This window comes from Podarcis pityusensis, assembly GCF_964106645.2.
Source record: "Podarcis pityusensis genome assembly, chromosome: Z".
Lineage (NCBI taxonomy): Eukaryota > Metazoa > Chordata > Lepidosauria > Squamata > Lacertidae > Podarcis > Podarcis pityusensis.
The window spans coordinates 47,325,959-47,352,492 of NC_138044.1; the positions used below are offsets into that span (position 1 = coordinate 47,325,959).

At 46.0% G+C, this 26,534-nt stretch overlaps 1 protein-coding gene across 9 annotated transcripts in view; it reads left to right on the top strand.

Annotated features, from left to right (window-relative positions):
- Nucleotides 1-26,534, top strand: part of DLG3 (discs large MAGUK scaffold protein 3) — a 116,636-nt gene that overhangs the window by 43,762 nt on the left and 46,340 nt on the right. For 8 of the 9 annotated variants that reach the window (XM_080990064.1, XM_080990072.1, XM_080990068.1 and 5 more), the window contains 7 exons: nucleotides 14,546-14,599; nucleotides 17,110-17,160; nucleotides 17,874-17,998; nucleotides 20,048-20,217; nucleotides 21,760-21,896; nucleotides 22,655-22,799; nucleotides 24,488-24,647. In XM_080990064.1, the coding sequence (XP_080846190.1) occupies nucleotides 14,546-14,599; nucleotides 17,110-17,160; nucleotides 17,874-17,998; nucleotides 20,048-20,217; nucleotides 21,760-21,896; nucleotides 22,655-22,799; nucleotides 24,488-24,647 (842 nt within the window). Of the gene's footprint in view, nucleotides 1-14,545; nucleotides 14,600-17,109; nucleotides 17,161-17,873; nucleotides 17,999-20,047; nucleotides 20,218-21,759; nucleotides 21,897-22,654; nucleotides 22,800-24,487; nucleotides 24,648-26,534 lie in introns of those variants that run through there. The other variant, XM_080990074.1, reaches the window with a different exon arrangement.

Genomic DNA, 26,534 nt, shown 5'->3' on the forward strand with positions numbered 1-26,534 from the left:
TGTCACCACCCTAAAGACCTGATTCTGACACTGTGCAAAATTTATTTCCTTTTTTAAAAAATATTTTTTATTAAATTTTCAAATTGTAACAACAAATTTTCCACAAATCTTAATTGAACATATTTCTCCCCTCCCCCCTCTTTGGCTTCCCCTGTATTTCCATATTGATTTATTAAACAAATTCTACACCCTGCTGGTTTTACCTCTTATATAGTTGTGAAAGTTTAGTCAAAACCTCCCAATGAGTCCAAATCTTTATACTGTCTTTTTATATAGTTTAGAAATGGTTCTGACTCCTTTTTGTTTTCTTTTTAAAAATATTTATTAGGGTTTACAATAAAAATGAGCATAATGAACAATGTAGCAAATCTTAACATAATTTCACATTTTCTTTGGACTTCCTCACATCTCCCGCTCCCACTTTCATCATTATAGCTTTTTACCAGCAATTTATTATCTTATTTGCATTCTTATATCTCATTTATATCTTTATAATCTTATAATTCTCAATAAAATTTATATTTTCTCAATCTCACTTATTATCTTAACTCATCTAGGTTAGTGGTGCTCCATTGTTTATGATCTAGCATCCTGCTTAACATTCACTCAAATTACAATACTTTTGTAAATAATTCTTAAATTTCTTCCAATCCTCCTCCATCTTCTCTTCTCCCAGGTCAGGTTCTGACTCCTTTTTGAAATCGATGTTGTCTCTCTCATGTACTGTATCCGCTCTGTCAGCTTAGCCAATTCCGCGTAGTCCATAAGCTTGGCTTGCCATTCTTCCTTTGTTGGCATTTTCTCTGTTTTCCATACTTGTGCTAGTAAAATTCTTGCTGCATTGTCTTATATCATGATCTAAAATTCCAAGCAGGAAAGAGTCTGGTTTTTGAACAAAGGTTTTTTTAAACATTTTTTTCAATTCATTATATATCATTTCCCAATATTCTTTAACCTTCTTGCATTCCCACCATACATGAAAAAAATACCATCTTTCTTTTTGCATCTCCAACATATCTTAGATCCTGTTTTGTACATTTTTGCAATTTTTTCCGGTGTGATATACCATCTATATATCATTTTCAAATCATTTTCTCTTAATAATATACAATCTGTAAACTTTAAATTTGTTTTCCATAATCTTTCCCATTCCTCCAACTGTGTATTATGCCCAACATCCTGAGCTCATTTTATTTGTGCCAATTTTACCGTCTCATCTAAAGTCTCTCCATATAGCAAAATATTATATGCTTTCTTCAATAACTTGGTGTTTCCCTCCACAATTTCCTTTTGGAAGTTTGAAATAGTATAACTAAACCCTCTTTTGTTATCTTCTTAAAACTGCTCATTAATTTGTCTGTGATGCAACCAACTTTGTAAAGTATCTTTCAAGTTTTCATAACTTTTTAATTTCAAACCTTTCTCTTCTTCTACTAACAAATCTCTATGTGTTGGCCATATCTTACTTGGACGAAGCCCCAGGTGTTGCCATTTCCTCCGCGAAGCAGACCGGAAGCCTCCAAAATTGATTTCCTAATGGGATGCTATCTTCCGGCTGCCCTCTCCTGAAAGAGCCATTAAGCAACTGCCTCAAGCAGCAGATGTTGGGGAGGTGGCACAAGGTGTTTGGGGACAGAGCTGTTTGTACCTAGACCCCCTCCCCAAAGCTTACACGCTGCTTTCAGGTACAGTGGAGGATGCTGCCCCATCATCACCATTGCTGAACAAAGGCTCAACTGCAAGCATCCTGTATGTGGAAGGAGACAGGGTGCCGTAGTTATCACACACACAAAATTGATTTTAAGGTTGGCATTGATAGAATAATAAAAGAAAACCAAATACTAATTAACCAAACATAATTAAAAAATAAATAAATGGTGAGGAGCAGAAGGGGATAGAACAGGTCAGAACAATACATTTTGTAGAGAATTAAACTGAGCTTAATTAATTATAAGGAGACACTTATTATGCCAGAATTGGATAAAGAGGGTCCAGGACTTCTTCTTTTCCAGCTGGAACTCACCGGAGCTCAGCTCCAGCACCTCTCAGGTAGGCGGCATTGCCATTCTAAGAGAACAAGGGAAAAGATCATGGTGAGCTCCGGCATCTGTTTTTCTAGAAAAATAGCACTGACAGGGTCTATTATTTCAGTAAAGCTATTGTACATAGTTTTGTTGTTTTATGTCTGCTTTATCCCACACTCGAAGGATTTTCGCTTTTCTAGAACTGGTCGATATATATATATATATATATATATATATCAGATGTCAATGAAGTCTCTGTCAGTTGAAGATCGGCTTTTATTACTTCAGGCCAGAGCATTCCAACATTAATTGTTTCAGAACTCTTGGGCAGGACTACATCTTGCCTTCTGCTTCAGACAGCAAAACGTCTTGGGCCATCTCTGGATCCAACGCTCTAGAAACAAACACACCTTGGAATGAGGCAAGTCCCTTCCATGGACTGTCAAAAACCCACTGGCAGTGTTGCTACGGCTCATATCACCCAGGTTCCTCTTCCTCTCCGTGGGCCATAGCCGCCTCATCCTTGGAGAGCGTCTTGCAGGAGGTAGTGATGGCCAGCAGTTTGGGTAGCTTTAAAAGAGAATTAGACAAATTCATCACAGGTACTAAACACAATGGCTATTTCTGCTACCACTGTCAGAGGCATTATGCCTGTGAACACCAGTTGCTAGGAATCACATCTGGGAAGAACTTTGCTGCACTCCGGTCCTGCTTGTGAGCTTCCCATTGGCACCTGCTGGACAGTGTTCATTTGGTCTGGCAGATCTCTTCTTATTGACAGCTCTTCAAAACCTCAATAAACAGGCTTCAGAATACCTGGAAAGGGTTGGGGCTTTGAAAAGATATGGGTTTTTTATTTTTTTAAAAAATCACACTTGTGGTGTGTTCTATAAAAGTTTATGTTGCAATTGTAATATTCACCAGATCCACAAGAGGCAGAGCAATAGCAAATTGTTGATTTTTAACAGCTGAGGGGGGAATTGAGACTGTTATTTGAGATGGTGTCATGGGCTGGTTGGATGCAGAGGAATAGTGGGAGGAACCAGCTGGGGAACAACAAAAGCAAGAAGGCTCAGAGCCCAGGGAGTGGCGGTGGGAAGAAAATAAGTGGTAAGAGGAAGAAGAGAGGGAAGAGGAGGTGTTGGAAGCTGAAGAGGTTACAGGTTTTAGTGAGCAGGGAGAGTCTGTGCCAGAGAGAAGTCCAGAAACAGAGGCAGAAGTGGAGGCTGAAGAGGAGGGGGACCAAGAAGCAGAGATGAGTTAAGCTGGTGAAGAGACACAGGTGTCTCCCCCTCCTGCAATGAGGAGCTCCATCTTGTTTTCCAGAACCAGAAGAGACAGGAAAAGAGTGGAGGGAGAGGTTGGCTTCACGCACACAGGTGCCATTTCTGATTGCTTAGGGAAAGCCCTGAAGAGGAGAGGATTTAGACAGCTGGGAAGGATTTAGGAAGCAGGGACTTTCAGTCTCAGCAACTGATTTTCCTAGAGGAAGATCACCAGGAATGAGCTGCTCTGCTCATTAACTAAGTATGTGAAGATCATGTTTTTGCTAATAAAGAGCTATCTCCATCTTTGAACTGTGTAATTACTGACCAGCACTCTCTTGTGACAGTTGGTAACCTAAGGGAAGTTGATTGTGTCAGGGGCAGGACTGAACCCAGATCTTCAATTTCCAAAACTATGTCCATCCACAGACCTCACTATACAAGTGTCACACAACGTTTGTTCTGCACTAGCAAAGATTGATCCTTCTCTCTGGAACTCCCTGCCTGTTGATATTAGGCAGGTACCTTTACCATGTGTTTCTCAGTGCAAACTCATTAGTTAACTCAGCCTTTGCCAATCTGTTGCCCTCTGATCTTTTTGGCTGCAGCTCCCATAGCCCCCAACAAGTGCTGTCTTGATGAAGTCTGATAAATAATGTATTTGTGTAGGCTGTTCTGCAATCTTTGCTACAATTACTGGTCAATAGTCCTGTTTTTCTGGGTAAAATGCTTTTCGCTGAGAGTGTCTGTCATTATAGTTACTTCTTTATTGTTTTGATGTTGGAATTTTGAACTAGGTAAATGTTTCTGAACCCAAAATAGGCATTGGTCACAGGCAGAGTGTTCCTTGACCTTCCTTCCTGCGTTTGCTTTCCCAGAAACATGCCTTGGTCTCCAGGTGGCACAATTAGGCACTTTGGCGTGGGTGAGAGCAGTAAATGGAGCATTCTAGGAACCCCTGAGAGACCAGCTGGTTATCTGACATATCCCTTTGGAGTTGACCCTGGCTTTCTCTTTTATTTTTCTGCTGAGGCTCTGTAGTTCTTTTTCCTCCATGCATGGTTTTTGAAAGCTGCCATAGAGCACAGCATAATACATTTTATTCCTTTTAGTGCTTTTGGAGGTCATATGTTCCCAGTACTATTTCCATTCTCAGAATCTTCTTCGGTATCTCTATATCCTGGTAAAAACACAGTGCCCTCCACCCTCAGCACCCTAACCAGCAATTAGTCTGCCGTGCATCTTCTTGAATCTTGCTTGCGCTAATGCCCATTTTTTTTCATTTTCATGTTTATCCCACTCTTCTTCCAACAAACTCAGGACTGTATGTACTGGGGTGTGGGGCCCTCTCCCATCATTGCCCAGCCAGCATGGCCACTGGTCAAGAATGATGGGAGTTTTAGGCAGCAAACGCACCATGCATTTTAAGCGCGCACCCACCCACCCACCCTGGAAAACTGTAATTTGTTAAGGGTTATGGGAATTGTAGCTCTGTGAAGGGTAAACTACAGTTCCCAGGATTCTTTGTGAAAATGTGTGTTAAATGTATCATGTGTGCACATCTGGAGTCCAGCAATATATGGAGGGCAACTGGCTCTCCACCTGTGGTATTTATGGTTTCTCCTCTGCCCCCATTTTATTCTTACAACAACCCTGTTAGGTAGGATAATCTGAGAGTGTGTGACTGGCCCAAGATCATGCAGTAGCTTTGTGGCCGAGTGGGAGTTCGAACCTGAGTCTCTCTTATGACAAATTTTAGTTGTTTGGTTTGTCATTTGTACTCCACCCCTCTGTAAAATACCCAAGGCGGCATACAACCCTGAGCAAAATGACACACCACAATGGCTTCCTGTTCATGACTCACTTCATGAGGTTTGCTTTTAAATGCTATCAGTAGGGCTGTGTTTCTACTTATGAAATCATCACATGCTTCTCAGGCATGGTAAGAATCTTCCTCGGTCAATTGTATCTTCTGTGGGTATTCCCGCCCCCCAACATGTAAATCTCCACCCATAATGAATTTCACTGTATTACAGGAGTGGGGAACCTGTGGTCCTCCAGTCATTGGACTACAACTCCCATCACCCCTGTTCATTGGCTGTGAGGGGTGAGGGCTGGGGGCTGATGGGAGTTTGGAGTCCAGCAACATCTGGAGCTCACCAGGAGCTCTATCTTTGCTGTACCATTTTGTACACTTGGCAGCATTCTCAGGGAGCTGTATGGTTCCTAGCTGGGATGGTTTAGTCGGTCAAGCATGAGGCTCTTAATCTCAGGGTTGTGGGTTTAAGCCCCACATTGGGCAAATGATTCCTGCATTGCGATACCCTCCAATATTTTTTTGATGAAAATAAGGACGCCCTATTCCATAACAACAACAATAATATTTATACCCCACCCATCTCACTGGGTTGTCCCAGCCACTCTGGGCAGCTTCCAACATATTTAAAAACATAAGAAAACATTAAACATTAAAAAACTTCCTGCTTTCAGATGGCTTGGGGGTCCGATAATTCCATACCCTCCAACATCTCTCCTTAGGGACGTCCTAAGGAAAAGCGGGACATTCTGGGATCAAATCAGAAACTGGGACAGCTTCTGTAGATCCAGGACTGTCCCTGGAAAATAGGGACACTTGGAGGGTCTGTATTGCAGGGGGTTGGACTAGATGATCCTTATGGTCCCTTCCAACTCTACAATTCTATGATTCTATTCTATGTGCCACATCAGGGGTGGGGGGACATTTTTCATCCTGAGGGCTGCATTTCCTCCTTGTCAATCTTCTGAGGGCCATTTGTCTGTAGTAGGGAGGGCCAGAATCAAAAGTGGGAGGAGCAATGAATGCTTATTTCACCTTTGCGCATTAGTCTTGCATCTCAAAGCAATATCAGAGATGGAGGCCACATTCTAGCCAAGGGAAAATGCTCTGGGTGCAAACCAGGACCTGTGAAGGGTGTGGTCTGAGGAGAGTTGCAAGATCAGATAAAGAGATATGAGGGGCTGAATTTTGCCCCGGGGTCTTAGGTACCTGCCCCCTATGCTGCTTTCCCTCAAGTGCCCCAGGCTGCGAAGGGTCATTCCAAAACCTTAATCCTATTCTTTCGTTTAGATAGTGTTCCCCACCCTGCCCCCATTTCCCAGGTTCAGTGTCATTTGCAGATCCATGTTTTCATGGCTCCATCCCCTTTTGTTAAAACTGGCCTTGATACAGACCCAGCCATCTTTTCCTATTACAATAAGGATATTCATGGCCACTTTCTAGCCTAATCCAGTAAACCCTACTGAATCCCAGAGAGATGTGCTTCCAAGTAAGCAAGCTTAGGATAGTAGAGCTGCTGCCTTTACTTTTCTCCCTGCACACACGCACACGCACACACACGCACACACAGAAGAAAACAGTGTGGAACCGTGACAGGATCTTAAAGAGCAGACTTGCTGGATCAGGCCAGCGTCCATCTGTCCAGTGTCCTACAGCCAGATGCCTCTGGAAACTCCCCAGCAGGGTAAAGAGGTGATGGCCTTCTCTTCCTTGCTGCCAGCATTTGGCAGTCAGGGCTACAATTGCTTCTCAGCACGAAGCTTCTGCTTGTTCCACTATTGTGGAGTGATGCATTTTCTCCGAGAGCCTCTGCCCTCTGCTGCTGTCCTGCCAGATTCACCTTTGATCATTCCTTGGCTCCCCCCACCCATACCTTTGCTCAACTCCCCCAGTCTGCTGTTGGTGTGACACAACTCTTCTTTGTGCAACTGGGGCTGTAACCGTGTTTCTGTTTCTGCCTCCTGGCTTTGGACGTCAGGTGACAGCAGAGAACCAGTCTGGTGCATCTTACTGATATATAAACAGACCCTCAGCCTTTGGTCTGCCACCTTTCTCATATATATCTCCCCTCTCCCCACCTTCTGAAGGGAGCCAGTGTGAGGCAGTGGTTATAGGGTTGGACTTGGACCAGGGTGGACTGGGTTCCAATCCCCTCCATGAACCATGAAGCTCACAGGTGACCTTGCACCATTCATTGTTTGACAACCCAAAAAATTGTCTCATACCTTTATCACTGTGCTCTGCAGGAGATGGTGTCCTGCAGATACCAGCTTATCAGGAGGTCCATTCCTTGCAGTATATGAATTGAACTTTTCATGTAACTTCATCCACATTTTGGAACTGCCTCCATTGCTTTTTCAAAGTCTGTTTAAGATGTCCCCCTTTCAACAAATCTTCCAAGTGGTGCTTGCTATTGTGGCAGTTACCTCAATTAGTATCTGTCTTGGATTTGAAATTGTTTTTATATGGGTCGCTCTTTTAACTCTGTGGGTGGGTGGGGGTGGGAGTATAATGGTTTTTAGATGCGCTATTGAACTGATTTTATGTATGTACGTATGCATTTGCTTCATAAAAATTATATGCAAATGAAACAACAACAACCTTGAAACATACAAGTTTAAAATACTAAAACAGATTAAAATTCACACCAGCTTTTCTGGGTAGGCTTGACTAAACTTGGTTTTCCCCAGGAAGAAGGAAAGAATACAGTGAAGGCACCTGCTTGGTCTCAAGAGGGAGTTCCAATGTGCAGGTGCTGCCACGCCAAACAACTACCGTATTTTTCGCTCTATAGGACGCACCTGACCATAGGACTCACCTTGTTTTAGAGGGGGAGAACAAGAAGCCCCCCCTCTCTGCTCTGCACCCCTTCAGCGAAGCGGCAGGAGAAACAGAGCCCCTTCCATTTCTCCTCCTGCTTCGCTGATGGGGCGCTGCACAGCTCTCCCTCTCTGCTGAAGCCGGGAGAGTCTTGCTCTCCCAGCTTCAGCAAAAGGAACCCAAAGCCTTTGGAGTGCAGCACGAGTTCCCGCTGTGCTCCAAAGGCTTCAGGCGGCTATCCCTGAAGCCTGGAGAGCGAGAGGGGTCGGTGTGCACCAACCCCTCTCGCTCTCCAGGCTTCAGCAAAAGCAACGCGAAGTCTCCGGAGTGCAGGGGGAGTGCTCCCTCTGCAGTTCGGAGGCTTCATGTTGCTATCGCTGAAGCCAAGGAGCCTGCATTCGCTCCATAGGACGCGCACACATTTCCCCTTAATTTTTGGAGGGGGAAAAGTGCGTCCTATAGAGCGAAAAATACGGTAAGTTCCTGCAAATGCAGAATGGGCTTTATGTAGCACTTGAAGGTAGTGGCAACTCCGCTGACTGAAACCATTGAGTGGGTATGTGTGAGTCAAGGCGATCTTGTAGGTAAACTGGTCCCAAGATGTTAAGGACTTAAAATACTAACAGTAATACCTTGAACTTGGCCCAGTAGCAAAACGGCAACCAGTGCAGATCCCTGAGCACAGGTGACAAGGCCTGACTTCTGTCAGCAATCATGCTGCAGCATTCTGCACTAACTCCAGCTTCTGGATCAAGCATGAGGAAAGCTCCATGTAGAATGCATTGCAGTAATCTAGTCTTGAGGTAACTAATGCATGAAGTACTGTGGCAAGGCTATTCTGTTGTAGGTATGTTTGTGGCTGTCAAACCCACTGTAGTTGGTAAAAGGCAGTACTGTGGTACCTCTGGATGCGAACGGGATCCGTTCCGGAGCCCCATTCGCATCCTGAGCAGAATGTGACCCACATCTGCGTCTTTAACCCGAGATATGACTGTACTAGCCATTGATGCTACCTGAGCCCCCAGTGACTGAGCTGGATCCAGAAGTGCCCCAAACTACGAGCCTGTTCTCTCAGGGGCAGAGCAACCTCATCCAGGGTGGATAATTGATCAGTTTCTCAGACAGAGGAGCTACTCATCCCACAGTGCCTCCACCTTGCCAGGATCCAAGCTCAGCTTGTTTTTCTTCATCCATTTCCCCATTGTATCCAGGCTGCATGGCCCATCCTGATTCAGTTGTTATGGAGAAATAGAGCTGAGTGCCATCTGCATTTCCCCCAAGCCCCTAATGATTGCTCACAACAGATATTAAATAGCACTGGAGTTAAGATAGCCTCCTGTGGCACCCCATAGCATAGCCACCAGGGGGCAGAAAGGCACTCTCCCAACACTGTATGATTGAAATCTCTGTAGTACAGTCCCCCCAAGTTCTCATTCCCTGGAACTGGTCCAGGAGAATACCATGGTTGATGGTATCAAATGCCGACGAGAGATCAAGAAGCAGGAACAAGGTCACACTCCCATGTCCCACTCTCTGCAAAGGTCATCCATCAAGGTGACCAAGGTGGACTTAGTTCTGAACCCAGATTGGAATGGCTCTAAATAATCTGTGTCCTCCAAGAATGTATGCAATTGCTTTACATACGGCTTTATTGTGTTTTAAAAGTGTTTTAAGTTGCTGCAATTCATACATGAAATAAACCATGGCAATAGCAATTACCTAACCAACATCTTAGGGATGTTGTAAGGATAAATTGGAGTTGAGGGTAGGGGTGCAGCTGTACACACCACCCTTGAGCTCCTTGAAGGAAAGTCAGGATACAAATATAGTAAATAAATAATTTAGGTGGGTGGGTTGTGACTCGACAGAGCCTTTTTGGTTATGGCATCATATCTTTGGAAAGCTCTCCCAGGGAGACCTGCCTAGCATGTACTCTGATGCTTTTTAAGGCATCTGGACCTTTTAAAAATCTGGTCTTATCCTAACTCTAGTTTTAATGCTGGATACCCACTTCTCTTCTTGTTATATCTGGTTCCATGTTTCTTTCTGTTCCTGTTTTTTTCCCTTCCTTTTTTACATTTGCCACCTGGGAAACATAGGAAGCTACCTTATGGCAGGTCAGCTTATTTGTCCATCTGCAACTGATATCATTGCCATTGTCATCTTAAATCTGGAAATGGTGGGGATTGAACCTGGGACCTTCTGCATTCCAAGCAAGGGTTCTGCCACAAAGCAATGGTCCTTGAAGTTTCTTTGAGAAAGAAAGGTGGTTATGCAATGTGTCAATTAAAGAAATAAACTAAGGTCCTCCCTCTGTGCCATCAGACCAGTGTCCCCCAATATTCTTAATGGTCTCTCAGTGGCCAGCTTCCAATTCACCAGCCCATCACAGGCCAACTGTTCAGAGATGCTGGGGACAGATGGCTTGGCCACATTGCTTATTGCTTCCCCTTCCTGATTCCTCTGCTTATCCTTCCCCTATTGTGTTTTTCTTGCCCCTTCTCTCATGGCCCGTTGCCCCCTGAAGCATTCCTCCCCATTTTTTATGTGAGCTCAAGAATCCCCTAGAAGCTTTCCCCAGTCTGCAACTTCTTCACAGCCGCACCAGGGACAATCTGCCCATTCGGCTGGAAACCAGGCTGGGATGGGGAGCTCTTCAGGGTCCTGAGTGCTGCCTTGAGCATCTCAGGGAGATTGAATGAGCAACAAGAATGGGAGGCAGTGGCCTGGATGGAAGGGATGTGACAAGGCCTTTCAGCAGCACGCGGCTCAGTCCTCGGGGACCAACCTGTTCCCCCTTGGGCAGGCAAAATCTCTTCCGATAGCTGGAAGAATCCAGGGCAGCATTCATCAGCCAACCTCTTGCCATCTGAATGGCAGTGGCCATATTACTCTCACACACACCCAGCAGGCATGCGTACATCCTGGCTGTGTTCTCTGGAGGTGTCTTGGGCCTCTTCCACCCACTCCCCTTCTGTGCATGTTAAAACTCCATTGCCCTGGCTTTTGGCAATGTCGATCATGCCAAAATCAGGGGCAGCTTATTTTGTTCTCGGGAATGCTCTTGGTACCCCACAAAGCTGCTTTATATGGAGCCCAATTCAAGGTGCAGACAATAGAAACCACATCTCCTTCCTTAATACCCTATTAGGTACTAATGCAAGTAGAGGCGTCTCTCTTAATTGTTCCTTTTCAAAAATATTTTTCCATTTTTCCATTTTACAACATTTCAACAACAAAAATTAAATCGAAACAAATGCAACCTGCGTTTTCTTTGACTCCCCCCCTGCAATCCCTTACTTTATATCGTAATCTTACTGCAAAACCAATTCAAACCTATTTACAAATTTACGTTATTTCTTACTGCTCGTGTTTATGTCAATCCTGCTAACGTTCTAAAATTGTTTACCATTTGTCTTCATATATTCAACAATTTCCCCCCCATTCTGTTAAAAAAAAGTCTCTCATCTTGATCTCTTATTCTTCTGGTAAGTTTCGCCATCTCTGCATATTCCATCAGTTTTAATTGTCGATTGTCTTTCATTGGAACTGCTTTTTCTTTCCATTTTTATGCATATACCATTTGGGGAGCCCCCTCTTAGTTGTTACACTTCTCTCATAATCTTGGGGGGGGGGCTGCCTAGGAGAGGGGGAATGTCCTGCGGCAGCCCCTAAGATGTGGATCTCCTGTGTGCTTGGCACCTTCACTAGGCATCTTGGGTGGGTGCTGAAGGCTCACCTATTTGCCCTGGCTTTTGAGATGTACCGTATTTTTCGCTCTATAACACGCACCCGACCATAATACGCACGTAGTTTTTAGAGGAGGAAAACAAGAAAAAAAATAGTCTAAACGAAACAGTGGATGTATGATTTTTGTGATTCATGCTGTGGCCACAGACATGTGATCTGACAGTGAGTTTGGAGTAGCCCAATGCAAAAATCCTGAGGATCCATGTGGATCCATGCTTTGTAACCACGTTTTTGCACCACTGCGGCCAGTGGTGCAATCACTGTGCGTGATTTTTTTGGTGCAAGATGTAGCCATGAACATGCTATGTGATCTGATGGTGAATTTGGGGTGACCGAGTGCAAAAATCCTGAGGATCCATGTGGATCCGTGCTTTGTAACCATGTTTTAAGTGGGGAGGGAAGGAAAAGCACTCAAGGGACAAGGAGCACGCCTGGGGTGGGTGGAGAAGGATGCTGCTAATAATGCAGAAGAGGGGTATAAGGGGAGAAGGCTCCTCTCCTCTCCCACTTTGCTCCTTTCAAGCAAGCAGGCTCTGCTTTTCTTCCTCCTCCCCGGTCATCCCCGGCTTAGGGAGCTGAAAAACTTTGCTGCTATGTAGTGAGCTGAGTGGGGAGGAGAGAGGGACAGAGAGCCTGCTTGCTTTAAAGGAACCAACTGGACAGGAGCTGCTTACACTCGTGTAAGTGGCTCCTCTCCTCTCCCGCTTTGCTCCTTTAAAGCAAGCAGGCTCTCTGTCCCTCTCTCCTCCCCACTCAGCGGCTCTTCTCCCGCTTTGCTGTTTCAAAGCGAGCCACAGAGGAGGGAAGGAAGGGGAACCATGGATCCTCTGCTCACGACTGCAGCAGATCCCCCCCCCGCCAACCGTAGGCATTCCCTCCATAACGCGCACAGACATTTCCCCTTACTTTCTAGGAGGAAAAAAGTGAGTGTTATGGTGCAAAAAATACGGTATATCTTTAGGACCTACCTTTCTCTGTGGTTGTAAGGTGTTTCTACAATATTTTAATATTGTGAAGTATTTTTAATAATGTGTAACATGTAATTATTGTAACCCATCCACTTTAAGGTGAAAGGCAGGTTGTTAATAATAATAATAATAATAATAATAATAATAATAATAATAATGATGATGATGGCTTTGACAGGCAGTGGCTCTCACAGTTAGAGAAAGGTCTTCTTCATCACTTCCCAGCTGGTCCTGGAGGCTTAATCTTCTGCTTGCAAAGTGTATGCTCTTAACCCCTGAGCAAGCCTCTTTCCTCTTACCTTCAGCAGGTTCTTGTGCTGAACAGCTCCCAATTGCTTAATCAGAAGAAAGATGTAGCCCTGGGTTGGGGCAGGGATTTTGTGAACAGGGGTTTACAATCCCAAGGGGGTTTTTGGCGGGCGGGCGGAGGTCAGACTTGCATTGTACTCAACTGCCTGTTGTTTTAAGAAGACCATGAACGTGTTTTAATATTTGCCAGCTTTTTGATCCACCGGGTGTGGAGAGCTGGAAATTTTCTTTTCGTTTTTGAGTTACTAGTAAAAACTGGCTCGTGTCCTATTTATTATATACGTTTAGTATTTCAATAATGCATGTTTAAATGTGCTTTTAAATTGCTCTTTGAGCTGTGTTTTTTTTAAAAAAAAATTACAGTTGCTTGGAATGACAGGAAAGCAGGGCTAGAAATTCAGAAATAAATGCCAAATCATTTTTTTTAATTTTGTTGTTGCAAAAACATTACCCTACAGTACAGGATTCAATTCTCTCTCTCTCTCTCTCTCTCTCTCTCTCTCTCTCTCTGTGTGTGTGTCTCTTTTCCAGGAGATACCTTACATTTGCTTTAGAAGGGGAGGAGGGTAAATTGGATCAGCACGTGCATTGCATGTGAAAGGTGTTATATCCAGCTACCTGCACCAGCAGTGCTTGTTGCAGTTATCATTATTACAACTGATGCAATAACTGATTGCCTTTCACACCCCATGTCTCAAGACAATGTACAAAATGCAGTAAAAAGCAGCATAAAAAGCAGTTTAAAAACTGTGTTTTTTAGAGCAGAGATCTTTTCATCCAGCCAAGGCAGCTTGTTGGAGCAAAAATATATTCAGTTGTTTCTGGGAAATGCAGGAACGCTGTTCCATAGAATGGGGGCATGTTTGCAGCCCTGCTCTGGGTTACAAGGACCTTTGGTAACAAGTCCAACAAGAATCACTGCCTGGGGCTGGAGAACTAGCAGTCAGAGTAAACTTTCCTTCCTCAACCTGGTGCCCTCCAGCTTTTTGGACTACAATTCCCATCATCCCCAGCCAGCATGACTGATGGGTGTGGTAGTCCAAAATGGCCAAGCTGGTTGGGGATGATGGGAGTTGTAGTCAGACAAATATCTGAAGGCCCTCAGTTGAAGAACCTGGGGTAAGGCGGTTCCTTAGAATCCATATCCGGAAAGCTTTCGGTTGGTTCCTAAGAGGAAGGGTAATTGCTGGACTGGGGAAAAAAGGTGGATTGATTTCCTGCTGTTGCACAATAGAGAAGCTGGGGGGATTTGCTTCCTGGGGAGAACTGTAGATGGGAATGTGGCTTTTCTGGTGGGGGCAGATTGAGTGGTTGCAGGAAGCCATTCTTGGAAGGGAAGGCCTGGGTCGATTTGGTGTAGCTTAGTGGTGGATCACCTGCCTTCAAAAGTTCTCATATTCAGTCCCTGGCAATTCCTGGTATGGCTGGGAGAGAACCCTTCCTGAAACTCTGGAGAGCTGCTGCCTGCCGGTGCAGACAACCGTGGGCTAGATGGACCTGCAGCCGGGCTCAGTATAAGGCAGCGCTTCCTGTCTTCTTATCATGGGAATTTAAATGAACAACCGTGGCTTTTTCTTTTTGTCTCTCTTTCAGGCCAGCCCCTCGCCCATTATTGTGAACACAGAAACCCTGGAGCCTGCCCTCTCTGTAAGTCTGCTTCTTTTCTTGTGCGGTTTGTGCCTTGTCCACAGGGTCCTACAATGTCCTGTGAAGGGGAGGAAGTTTCTCTTTCTTGCCAACAGTGGTGTGGGGCTCATTGCCGAAGGTGAAATTAGGCTTTATTTCACCCAGGTCAAACACCCACTTTGGCACACACACCCAAGACACATTTGCCTACACCCACACAGGTTGCACTCGGGGCAAAAACCAGGCTAGTCCCCCCTTCCCCGTGGCTAGGGCACAGCTCATTGCACAAATCCTGTCTCACAGCTCCAAGGCATGGAGAACTTAGCATTCCTGGGTGTGTCCTCCCATATCACTCCTAGATATGGAGTGACCACAGTGTGTCAAGAATCTGTGTTATGCATGTGTTAAAAGAAAATAAAAACGGGACTGGGCATTCCTGACAAATTCCACCTGGAAATTCTAGAATATTCTGTTTGCTGGCCACAGAAATCTGTTGCCTTTGGGACATAAAACTCCCAGCTTTTTCTCTGGTTTTGGTGAGTGAGATTAGGGATGGGCATTTTAGTTTCTCTCATTCTCATTTTTCCAATCTTGAGTTCAGTTCTCCGCATTCCACATCAGTTTAGAAACATTTTCAAAAGGAAATTATTAACACATTTTAGTAAGCATTTTTCCAAAAAAATTGTATGTAGTTTTGCCTAATGTACACATTTTTTGGTATAGCGGTTTCCCCTGACACAATGCATTTTTGTACATTATCTTCACTAATATATGCATTTTTATGCACGCTTTGCCCCAGTGTATGCATTTTTGGGTGCACCTTACTTGGCTAGAGAACTGCGCTGCAAAATTTGAGAAAGTGGATGCCTGTGTTTCAGGATGCATAATTTTTTCCAAAAAGTACAAATTTGTAAGGTTTGCCTTTAAATGTGAACTGAATCTAATTTCTCCCAGGTACACTCTGCATTTCAGTGCCCTTCAAAATTGCTGCTTTCCCCCACCTGCTTCCTCTGGTCCTTGGTCTGTATCCTCCCCATCCCATCTGTCCCGGCCCTTCTCTGCTGATCTAGAAAGCAGAGTAAGCGGCGCAAGTTGTGGTTATGTGCAGAATTTTTGTTTAGTTAAGGCAGAAGCTGCATCATGCTCCTCTCCCTGGCAGGGGAGGTATATTTGTGCAGAGCCTGCAAAACTCAGAATTGGACTTTTCATGGCCATTTAGTCACCACAGTCAGTAGTCCTTTGAGGATGTAGTGAGGCAACAAAATAGGAACCCCAAAAAGGAACTTGAAGTGGGAGTGAATTGGAATGGGGTTGTCAAAGGAGGGATTTAATAATCCAACTTGTTTCAACCCTAATGGCCCTTCTTTAGGGAAATTCAGATAAATCAAAACAAAACATTTAGATGTGCTGTCTCTTCTAATGTGTTGGATTAATAAATATCTCTTTTGTTTCCCCCCTTAGCTTCCAGTGCATTTGAATATGTCCCATCCACTTCTTAGCTTCTTGCTGAGGCTGTTAGCATATTCTTCAGGATATCTCTTCCCGTCCTTGCTGCTGCTTAGCCTGCCTCTGATGTGATATATTAAGGGCTCACCCAGAGTTCCACTTTAAAATACAAGTGTGTCTGAGCACCGGGATTTTGGTTTTTTGTGTTTTTTCGCCCCGGTGCTTTGCCCCGGTGCACCTGCTCTTTACCACTGAATCAGAGCAAACAACAAATCTGTGGAAAATCTGAATTGTTGTTTATTCTGATTCAGTGTTAAATGGGGGTTTTTCCTGGGGAAAGTAATGTGGGGGGGAGTGCTCAGATGCAGCACTTCAAAGCATAGACCCATGTCTAGAAAGTGTTAGGCAAAAGGTAAGTGTGGGTGAGCCCTTACAATTAGGACATACAGTGGTACCTTGGTTTAATAACAGCTTAGTTTATGAACAACTTGGATTAAGAACGCTGCAAACTCGAAAGTAGGTGTTTTGTTTTGTGAACTTTGCCTTTGAAGCAGGACATGTTTTGCTTCCTGTTGAGTGTAAATTGAGTCCCCCACTGCTATGTATGGGAAAGCACACCTTGGTTTAAGAATGCTTTGGTTTAAGAACGGACTTCCGGAATGGATTAAGTTCGTAAACCAAGGTACCACTGTATATTTGTGAAGGCAGGGAGCCTTGTGCCAGAAAATCCTGTGTCCCAGAAATTGTGTCTAATCACAATAATAATCCCAGATACCACTTACATGCCAAGACAGCTTCTATATGGTTTACAAGTATAAAATCAATTATAAGCTATCCGCACATAATTAAAGATCACAAAAAAACAATTCCATAAAAAATATCAAAAACATTCATAATGAAAACTTGCAGTAAAAAAGGCTTTTAAAAAGCACAACAATTAAAAAAATTAAGTCAGGAAGTTCAAGTCTAGGGAAATGCTTCTGCAAACAGGTGTGTCTGCAAGGGTGAGTGGAACGCCAATACTGATTTGGGGCATCTCATATTTCAGCATCTGTTTGTTAAACTTTTCCTGTTTGTTTCCCCAGGTGAATGGCAGTGACGGGATGTTCAAGTATGAAGAGATTGTCCTGGAAAGGGTGAGTGAGAGCCAGTGGACCCATGCCATGGATGTGGTGCCAGGGCTAGCGCTACTTGTCTCTGGACTGTATTGGGCTTTGTTAGTCCTCCCACGCAGGCACATGCATCCTGGCTCTGTAGGTACAAGCATGGGGAGCACAGAGAGAAAAGGGCAGCCTTTCCTCAACCTGGTGCTCTCCAGATGTTTTGGACTGCAATTCCCATCAGATTGGATGGCTGACTGTGGTTGATTGAAGTTGTAGTTCAAAACATTTGGACAACACCACGTTGGGGAGGGCTGGGCAAGGGGATCTAACATGCGTGTTCCCTCTTTCCTCTTTCCACTGTTGTGGTTTTGGAAACCAGAGCTTATGGTATTGAGAACTGACCCAGCTATATGTGGTAGGACTGTGCTTTTCAACAGAGGCTAGGAGATTTTTTCATTTTCCACATCAGGATACTGGCAGACTTCAAGTTTTACATTCATGTCCATGATTACTTTCTGTTGAATATACCTTCAGTGCCCTTGAATTGCTGTATTGTTCTAATTATCGTTAGCATATAAGCTCAGCCTGGGTAGCTCCGTTGGTTAGAGCATGGTGCTGATAACACCAAAGTTTCAGATTCGATCCCTGCATTGCAAGCGGTTGGACTAGATGATTCTCAGGGTCCCTTCCAACTCTATGATTCGTCCCATTTATTTATTCCTTCTTTTTTTTTTAATGCTTGTCAGGGAAATTCTGGCCTTGGATTTAGCATTGCTGGAGGGATCGATAATCCACACATTCCTGATGACCCTGGCATTTTCATAACCAAGATCATCCCAGGTGGAGCAGCTGCCATGGATGGGCGTCTGGGGTGAGTGTCCTGCCATAGGGTGGATCCTGAGCCTTGGGGGGGGGGGAGGGAAGCAGGTACAGATAAGGAACCTAAAATGAGATCTTTGTTGATGAACTGTGTGCGTGTGTGCCGTAAAAACAAAACAAATTAAAAAGTGTGTTTTAGACTCTCTGTAGATACTCACAGCTATTCATTCAGCCATTTCCTGACTGTTAATGCACGGTCGTACCACTCAGACTATTTTTAGATTGTGTTTTTTGTATATGCATGTTTTGTTTCAGTGTACGCTTAACACAAAGTTGCCAACATGGCACCTGCGGGCTCAAGGGCGCCCATGAGGTCTTCCTCTGGCGCCCATGAAACCTCTGAGCCTCCTCACTCACCTCATCCTTGGTCATGAGGTAGTGAGGATGGCTGCCTTTTTCTCTCTTGAGAAGCACATACAGCTGAAGGAGGAATTTGGAAGGGTGATGCTCTTCCCAACTTCCTCTTTCAGCTCTATGGGCTTTTCAAGGTTCAAGTTAATTCTACTGGATCTGACTTTTGCCCAGATCCCTTGGAAAAGGGAAGCGTTTCCATGCATGCCCTCTCTCTTTCTCAGAGATGGTCCTCGTCTAGGGAAGCCGAAGAGAAGTGATCAGAAGTGGGGTGGCACCCACTGCAGCTGCTCAAAAGTCCAAAAGTGCCCATGGGCCCCATTTTAACATGTTGATTTAACCACTTTGAGATGCTTTTTCGTTCTTTCTTTTGATATTTTATTAGAATTTCACTTATAAAAAAGTGATGTAAAGAAAGAAAAGAAAGGAAAACGTGAATGGAAATAAAAATAAAAGAATAATACTCAATTACATTTCCATACATTAATATACAAATGTTTATAGTATTATTATTATTATTCAAATACAAATTTTTTAATAACGCATATATTCAGTGTAAAGTTGTTCCAGATATCATTATATTTATGCAAAGAAAGTCTGTGTCTATAAGTGGTCCATCCATATGTTTCTAATATTGTCATGTTGTCAAGTCATTGGTTAAGGGGAATCATATTTCTATTCTTCCAGTTCATCAGTATTAGTCTCTTAGCAACCATTAGGGCACGTAGAGCCCATTTTTGCTGTCCCATTGTCACTTTCCATACAGTAGGTATATAGTTCAAAATAATATTCACTTCTGAAAGTCTTAAATTTTTCCATAGCATCTTATTTATACAGTCCAGCACTCTTTCCTAAAACTTAGTAAGTATGTGGCATTGTAAAAACGTTTGTTTTCAAGAATCATTATCCATATTACATCTCCAGCAAAGGCCTACTTTAGATAGCCCTTTCTTCTACAGGCATAAGGGAGTCCAATAAATTCCGAATAATATTTTCTACTATATAAGTCTTAATATATAATCAATACATCTGCTCCCAAAGCTAAAACAATTTCCCATTTTCTGGTTCATAGTAAACATTTGAATTCTTTATTCTAGACTTTTTTAAAACTCTGCATATCAGAATTTATTTATTCATAATAAATATCCATAAAAAGTAATCCTGGCTTTTTACCTTCAAATGAATTATCCGATTGCTCCAATATTTCAGGGTTCTCTTAAGCTGCCGGACCAAACAAGAGTTATTAAAAGGAGTTGCAACTGCAGGTATTGCCATTGGGCCACAACTGGCAGATGATATTTTCTCTTAATGCACCATAAGTATAACATTTGATTTCTTCATCTACCAGTTGGCCCAAGGTCAATGCCCATGCTCCCATCCAGCTTTTCCATATTGCCATGTTTTCCACCCCCCACGACACCAATTTTAAAAAAAGAATTTCCCCCAGAAAATTGATTGAATTTTACAAAGTAAAATGAGGACACAGCAGGAGGTAAGGGTGGAGGGTTTGGGGTGGTTGCTCACCTTGAGCCCTGCACCTGCCCATCTTAGGGCATTCTGCTGGGGAACCACTAAGGAGCGATTGAGGGCCTTTTTCTTTAAAATATTTATATACATACTTATGCTAGCCCTCCGGAGTTCTCCCCTCCCTCACCATCTCCTCTTTGGCTGTTCTGCCCCTGTGGCGCAGGGTGAACGACTGTGTCCTGAGAGTGAACGAGGTCGATGTTTCCGAGGTCGTGCACAGCAAGGCCGTGGAGGCCCTGAAGGAAGCGGGGCCTGTGGTGAGGCTCCTGGTGCGGAGAAGGCAGCCCCCACCAGAGACCATCATGGAGGTCAACCTGATGAAAGGACCCAAAGGTGACTGCCCTGGGTGTGGGCCCTGCTGGCAGTCATGTGCTAGCATGTATCTGGGGCTGTTGCTTCCCGGCTGGTGGATAAACCTGGAGGCCAGTGGTCTCTAGGCCCCTGTCGCGAAGTTGGGCTGCGGCCAGGAGCCAAGCAGGGGTCAGTGCTGGGTGGATCCAAACACCCAGGTGGGTTTGTCCCAGTTGTCCAGGGCAAAGTGGGGTGGTTGGAGCAAGAGCTGCTGAGGTCAAAGGGAAAGGGCCGTGGCTCAGTAGTGAAGCATCAGCTTTGCATACACAAGGTCCTGGTCTCAAGCCCAAGTAGGGTTGGAAGACATTTCCTGGCTCAAACCCTGGTGAGATCCTGCCAGGATCTCAATACCGGGCAAGAGGGACCCATGGTCCAACCCGGTGTAAGGCAGCTTCCTGTGGAAAGGCCCATGGCTCACTGCTGGAGCCCCTGGTCTGTGCAGAAGGTCCCAGGTTCAATCCCCAACATGGCCAGGTAGGACTGGGGAGAGACTCCCTGCCTGCCTGCTGCTGGTTGATGTAGAGACAGTGCTGTACAAGAGGGCCTGACTCAGTATAAGGCAACCTCCTTATACTCAGAGAGTGAGGCTGGTTCAGGGAAAAACTAGAGATTGCTCAAAGACACTGGCAGGGATCGTGCGGAAGTTGGTGCTCCTTCTGTGGTGAAGGAGCAGCAGTCCAGGGGCAGGTTCCATCTTACCTGTGCAATCAAGAGTCAGATTCTGCTGCTGAGAAGGAGGTCTCCAGCAGGCTGTCAACAGAGGCACAGACCATCTCTTGGGCCTCCAGAAGGTCATGGCCCTGACTCAGCTCCTTAGGGTTGGATATTGGCAAACTTCCTTTTGGTGTAGCAGGGTTCTGTGGCTTTTAGTAGGTGACAGAGCCCACCGGAGAGGAGGGGCCAGGGACACAGGTCTCAACACCCCTGTCCCTTGCTCCTCCTCAGCAAACCCTCCAACCCAATGCCTGCAACCTGCTCCTCTAAGAGTCTAGAATTCAGTGACCCAGAAACTCACTTTTTTGCTCTCTCGCCCACCTATTGCTTACTAGTCTTTTTTCTTTTTCTTTTTTAAGGAAAGGATAGAAATGTGAAAAACTGGGGAGGGATGATGGGCCTAGGGGCAGTAGCCTGGGAGGAAAAAAAAACACCCCAGAGATTTTATACCAGATTACATACCAGACTATAAAAATGAATTAAACAAATTAATGGAGCATCAAGCTATCAATGGCTACTAGCCAGGGTGACTGTGCTCTGCCTCCACAGTTGGAGGTGTTAATGCTTCTGAATACCAGTTGCTGCAACCTGCAAGAGGAGAGACTGCTGCTGCACCCAGATCCTGCTTTCATGTTCCCCACAGGCATCTGGGTTCCCACTGTGAGAACAGGATCCTGGACTTGAAGGGCCCCTGGCCTAAGCCCACATCCAGGCTCTCCTAATGTTCTTACATGGCCCATGGCAGGCAGATCTCTCCACATCCCAGCGCAACCATCGCAGAGCTCCCTAACCCCACCTCCTTCTCCCCAGGGTTGGGCTTCAGCATCGCCGGGGGTCTCGGGAACCAGCACATCCCTGGAGACAACAGCATTTACATCACCAAGATCATAGAAGGTGGTGCGGCTCAGAAAGATGGGCGGCTGCAGATTGGCGACCGACTGCTAGCAGTGAGCACCCGACTTGTTTTCTTCGAAGTGTTGGGATGGGTGACAGCATGGATGGCGTCAACTCTCGGTGCAAGGGAGCTGGGTGCTGGGCAGTGCCTGCCAATTGTGTGGCCACCCCAAAACATTTTGCGGCTTAGCATGGCTTCTTAGAAGCATCCGTTCGTTTACTGTGGGAAGGCAGCTAGATGATCTGATCCCGGCAGGCCTCTGTTTAGGCTTTTCATTCACAATGGAACACTCATGCTCAGAGGCAGTCTATCTCTGCCTAACTGGGAATGTAAAACTGGGGAGACCTGCGGCCCTTCAGGCCCATCCAATTGCCGGCTGCAGGAAGCAGCATGGGCATAGCCTGGGGGGGCAGGTGCCCCTCCCAGTCAAGTAAATAAATAAAAACACTTAACCAACTGACCAATCGCATCACAGGTAACTCAGTTCTGCCCTCGCCCGACATAAAGCCTATCTCTCACATCATAAACCCTGGCTACGTCCATGGGAAGTAGGATACTGGAGTCGTTTTGTTATGTTTGTCATTGGCCATGATAGGGATGGAGCACCCACGCTCAGAGGCAGTCTACCTCAGTATCAGACACTGCTGCAGTTGGGCACTGTGGGCAGCGGGGTACAGGAGTGGATGCATCTGATTTAGCAAGGTTCTTCTCATTGGCCCATCTCAGTTGGCTCACTCTGTCAGATCTGCAACACAGACAAGCCTCTGGCTGTTTTCTCTCTCCTGCCCCTGCCATACCCACTCTCTCCAGGTGAACAACACCAACCTGCAAGACGTCCGACATGAGGAGGCCGTGGCTGCACTGAAGAACACTTCGGACATGGTGTACCTGAAGGTGGCCAAGCCAGGCAGCTCCCACCTCAACGACATGTATGCGCCACCTGACTACGCCAGCAGTACGTACCTGCCCTCCCCTGCCTCCTGCTCCTGGGGTGGAAGTCAGAGTTCAGTGGAAGAGAAGCTATTTTGCATGTAGGATGTCATGAGCCCTGTGGAGGTGTTCTGGAGTGGGTGCTTGGATCAGAAAGAAGAGTGGGGGGGGGGAGCTGGGAACTGGTGGTCCTGTGCATGGTCCCAGTGAGTTGGGACAGGTTCTGTCAGGGCATCAGGAGGCCCCGGAGCTGGAGGAGAAGGAGGTGGTGGTTGTGGAACCAGAAAGTGTGGGATCAGTTCTCATGGAGAGTCCCAGCGGGATGTCAAAGTGTCAGGAGCAAGTCAGCAATAAATCACACAGAGTAAGTGAACTCTTTATTAGAAACAAGATCTGCTCAGGCCTAATGAGCACAGCAACTCTTCTTGGTAGGTCTTGCCCCACTTTCCCACAGCTGCCTACGTCTCCCCCTTCCCAAGCAATCGGAGACTCCTAATGCCTTGTCTCTCTTTGCTCCACCCTCTTCATACCTCTGCGGGTTCTGGGAGACCAGGTGGGAGGGGAACTAGTCACAGCAGGAGGGGGAGACACCCAGGCTTCTTCACCAGCCTGACTCATCTCTGCCTCTTGGCCCTCCTCCTCTCCAGCCTCTGCTTCTGCCTGCTTCTGCCACACTCTCCCAGCTCACTAAGCCCTGTTACCTCTTCAGCTACTGACCTCCCCTCTTCCCAGTCTTCTCCCTCTTCTCTCTCTGACCACTCATCCTTGTCCTACCTGAGCCTTCTTCCTTTGGAGGTTCCTCAACTGGTGCCTCCCACCATTCCTCTGTGTGCAACTAGTCTGTGACACAAGGGGAGGTTTTGCTTCTGTGCTGTCAGACACTTCCAGTAAGGCCCCTCCTGTCTCTGGCCCCTCCTCCTATCAGCAAACCTCTGCCCTTAGAGGAGGTGCTGGACAGGACCAGTCCACCCATGAGGCAAGTTGAAACAGTCGCCTTGAGCAGCAGGAGTCAGGGGACAACAGATCCAGCCTCAGCTGCCAAAATGTATTGGGTCAGTTATTGCACCAGACAACATGTCAGGCGCTGAGTTACTGGTTCCCCCCCCCCCATAGACCCAAGAGGAGAAGGCAAGGAATAAGGTGGGTGGGTGGGCAGATTTCATCCCACTCTTGACCTCACAGGCACCAAAGGGAATTTATAGTCCTGGGGCACTGAGCGAGGGGGAGAAAGATGGGGTGCTCTCTGGAGTATCTCTTAGCCTAGAGGTGGAGAACATCTAGACCTCTCCATCTGGACTGTGGGATTCTAGCTAAGTCACACAACTGCTCTTCAGGACGTACCTATCACCAGATCTGCTCAGCAGCCAGCTTGAATGTCTTTGCCTGCCTGGAACTTACCCATGAACTATAGAAATACAGAATCATAGGATTGTAGAGTTGGAGGAATGTCTCTTCCTTGCCTGGATGGCAATAGAGATATGAGTGCATGGAAGCCTTTCACTTTTCTGGTGACTGCCATGTAACCTACTGCACAAAGGTCATTCTGCCCACTTTTCCCTTCTGGTCCGCGGCTGCCATGTGGGCCTCAGAAGGCTCCCCACCTGGGGCCCAGGGCCTTTGCTCTAAACAAGGGTCCCCACCCCCACCCCCACCTCAGCCCTACCACAGCCCTTGGTTCTACCTCACTGATGCCTCTTCTTTGTGTCTCCTTAGCTTTCTCTGCCTTGGCTGACAATCACATAAGCCATAACCCTGGCCTGGGCTACCTTGGAGGAATGGAGAGCAAGCCAGCTTACCCTGCTCCGCCCCAGGTCGCGCCTGCCCGCTACTCCCCTGTGCCACGCCATATGATTGGGGACGAGGACTTCACCAGGTGAGCAAGAACCCCCTTGCCCCACCTCCTCTGCCTCTCCCTTGGAATAACCTGGTAGTTCATCTCTAAAGAACATGGGTATAACTTCCTCTCCGATAGACATTTGTAGGGCCAGTTCCATTCCAGCTGATTTGGCAGCAAACTAGGCATGCAGAGTCCTGCCCCATTTGCTAACCTCCTTTTTCTTGTTGCTTCTCCCATGAGTACAGGCAGCTGTGGGGCATGACTGGGGATGTGGGGTGGCTGTACGGCTTCCAGAAATGTGGGTCTCCAAAATGGATAGTGTGGGGTGAGGCTCAGTATCATTTACCACTGACAAAATAAAAATCAGAATCCTGCACCAGAAAAGGTGGATTCTGTGGACTGCGTGTATTATCCAAATTGAGCAAAGCTGCATGATCTTCTGCTGCGTAATTGTCATGGAGGACAGACAAGGCATCAAAGGTCCAGCCCCAAAGCGCTGGAAGTCTTCTTCAACTGCTTCATCATCATGTTTGAAAAATGGGGATATGGATGAGGAAAACAACTATTTTTCATGCTCCCAGTACTTAATACACATTGCTGCAGCATCCCTCCCAAAAACCTTGCAAGTCAGGGCAGCCCTGTAACCCGCTTCCCCCCCAGCATTGTTGGAAATCAGATTGTTGGGGCAAAGGCCTGTACTTTGAAAGTGCTGGTGAATGGCTGGTTGCCGGGGTTTCCAAAGCCCCGTGCAGGGGTCGTATTAGGTTTCCCACAGTTGGGTGATACAGATTACTGAGGTGATGCATTTGAAAACACTTTACACAGTTGAGAAGGCACTTTTTAACTGCTAAACAGAATGATAGTGGCAATACGACCCATGGTAGCTAAGCCCTTCCTCCATGGTCAGGGCCAGTATTGCTTCTGAATATCAGTTCCCACAGCAGGGAAGAGTGCTGCTTTGCTCAGGGGTTTTCCACAGTCATCTGGTGGCCACTGTGAGAACTGGATGCTGAGCCAGCCATTCATCTCTTCTTATCTGCTTATGATAAGGGCAAAACTGTTTGTTTGCTAAAGTATTTACATGCTGCTTTTCCCAAAAAGTTCCAAGCAGTTTTACAGTAACAAAGGTGCACCAGCCAACATTTTATTGCACCCTGCTGTGTGCAAGACACTGCTTTGTACCCAGAAGGGACAGAGGCTCTTCTTCTGAGAGCTAACAGTCCTCTAGAGGGGATGGGCAAGGCCATGAATGTCTGTGAAGATAAGCAGGTGGGGACTCACTATGGAGAGTGGTTCAGTAAAGTGAGGACTTTCTCCTCAGTCTTAGCGCTCTCTTTGTACAACTCAGCAGGGTGGAAGATGGAAACAAAACTAAAATTTGTTGGCTCTGGGCTCTGCTTGTCACTGGTTCTGCCTCTGTCTGCTCTTGGCCTCCCTGTTTTCTGCCCGGCGATGGGCATCAGCCATCGCTGCTTATTCCATGACAGGGAAAAGCCCTGAAAAGTGTTGAAGGGCATGACCTCCTTGACTCCAGATCCATTATTTTATTCCAAAGCCACATGACTGTACAGATTGCTATTGGCCACATGAGGGCACCGTGGAACTTCCTGGCTAGGAAGAAAAGGGGTCTGTGCCTTGTAGTGACCCTCAGGAGCCTTGGTTTGGGTCAGGGATCCTGATCAGGAAGCAAGTGGGTTGTTTACAGTTTAGAGGTTGGAGAAACAAAAGATTCCCAAACCCAAGAATGTGAGAATGGAGGGGGGCTGGCCCCCAAAATGCACCCTTTTGCTTGGTGGACCAACAATTCTGTGTGTACACGCACACGCACACATGCACACACACCCTAGACCCTGAGCAGGCTTCATTTCTGACAAGATCACCTTGCATTCAACCACCCAGATTAGAAGGCAGTGTGGTTATCTG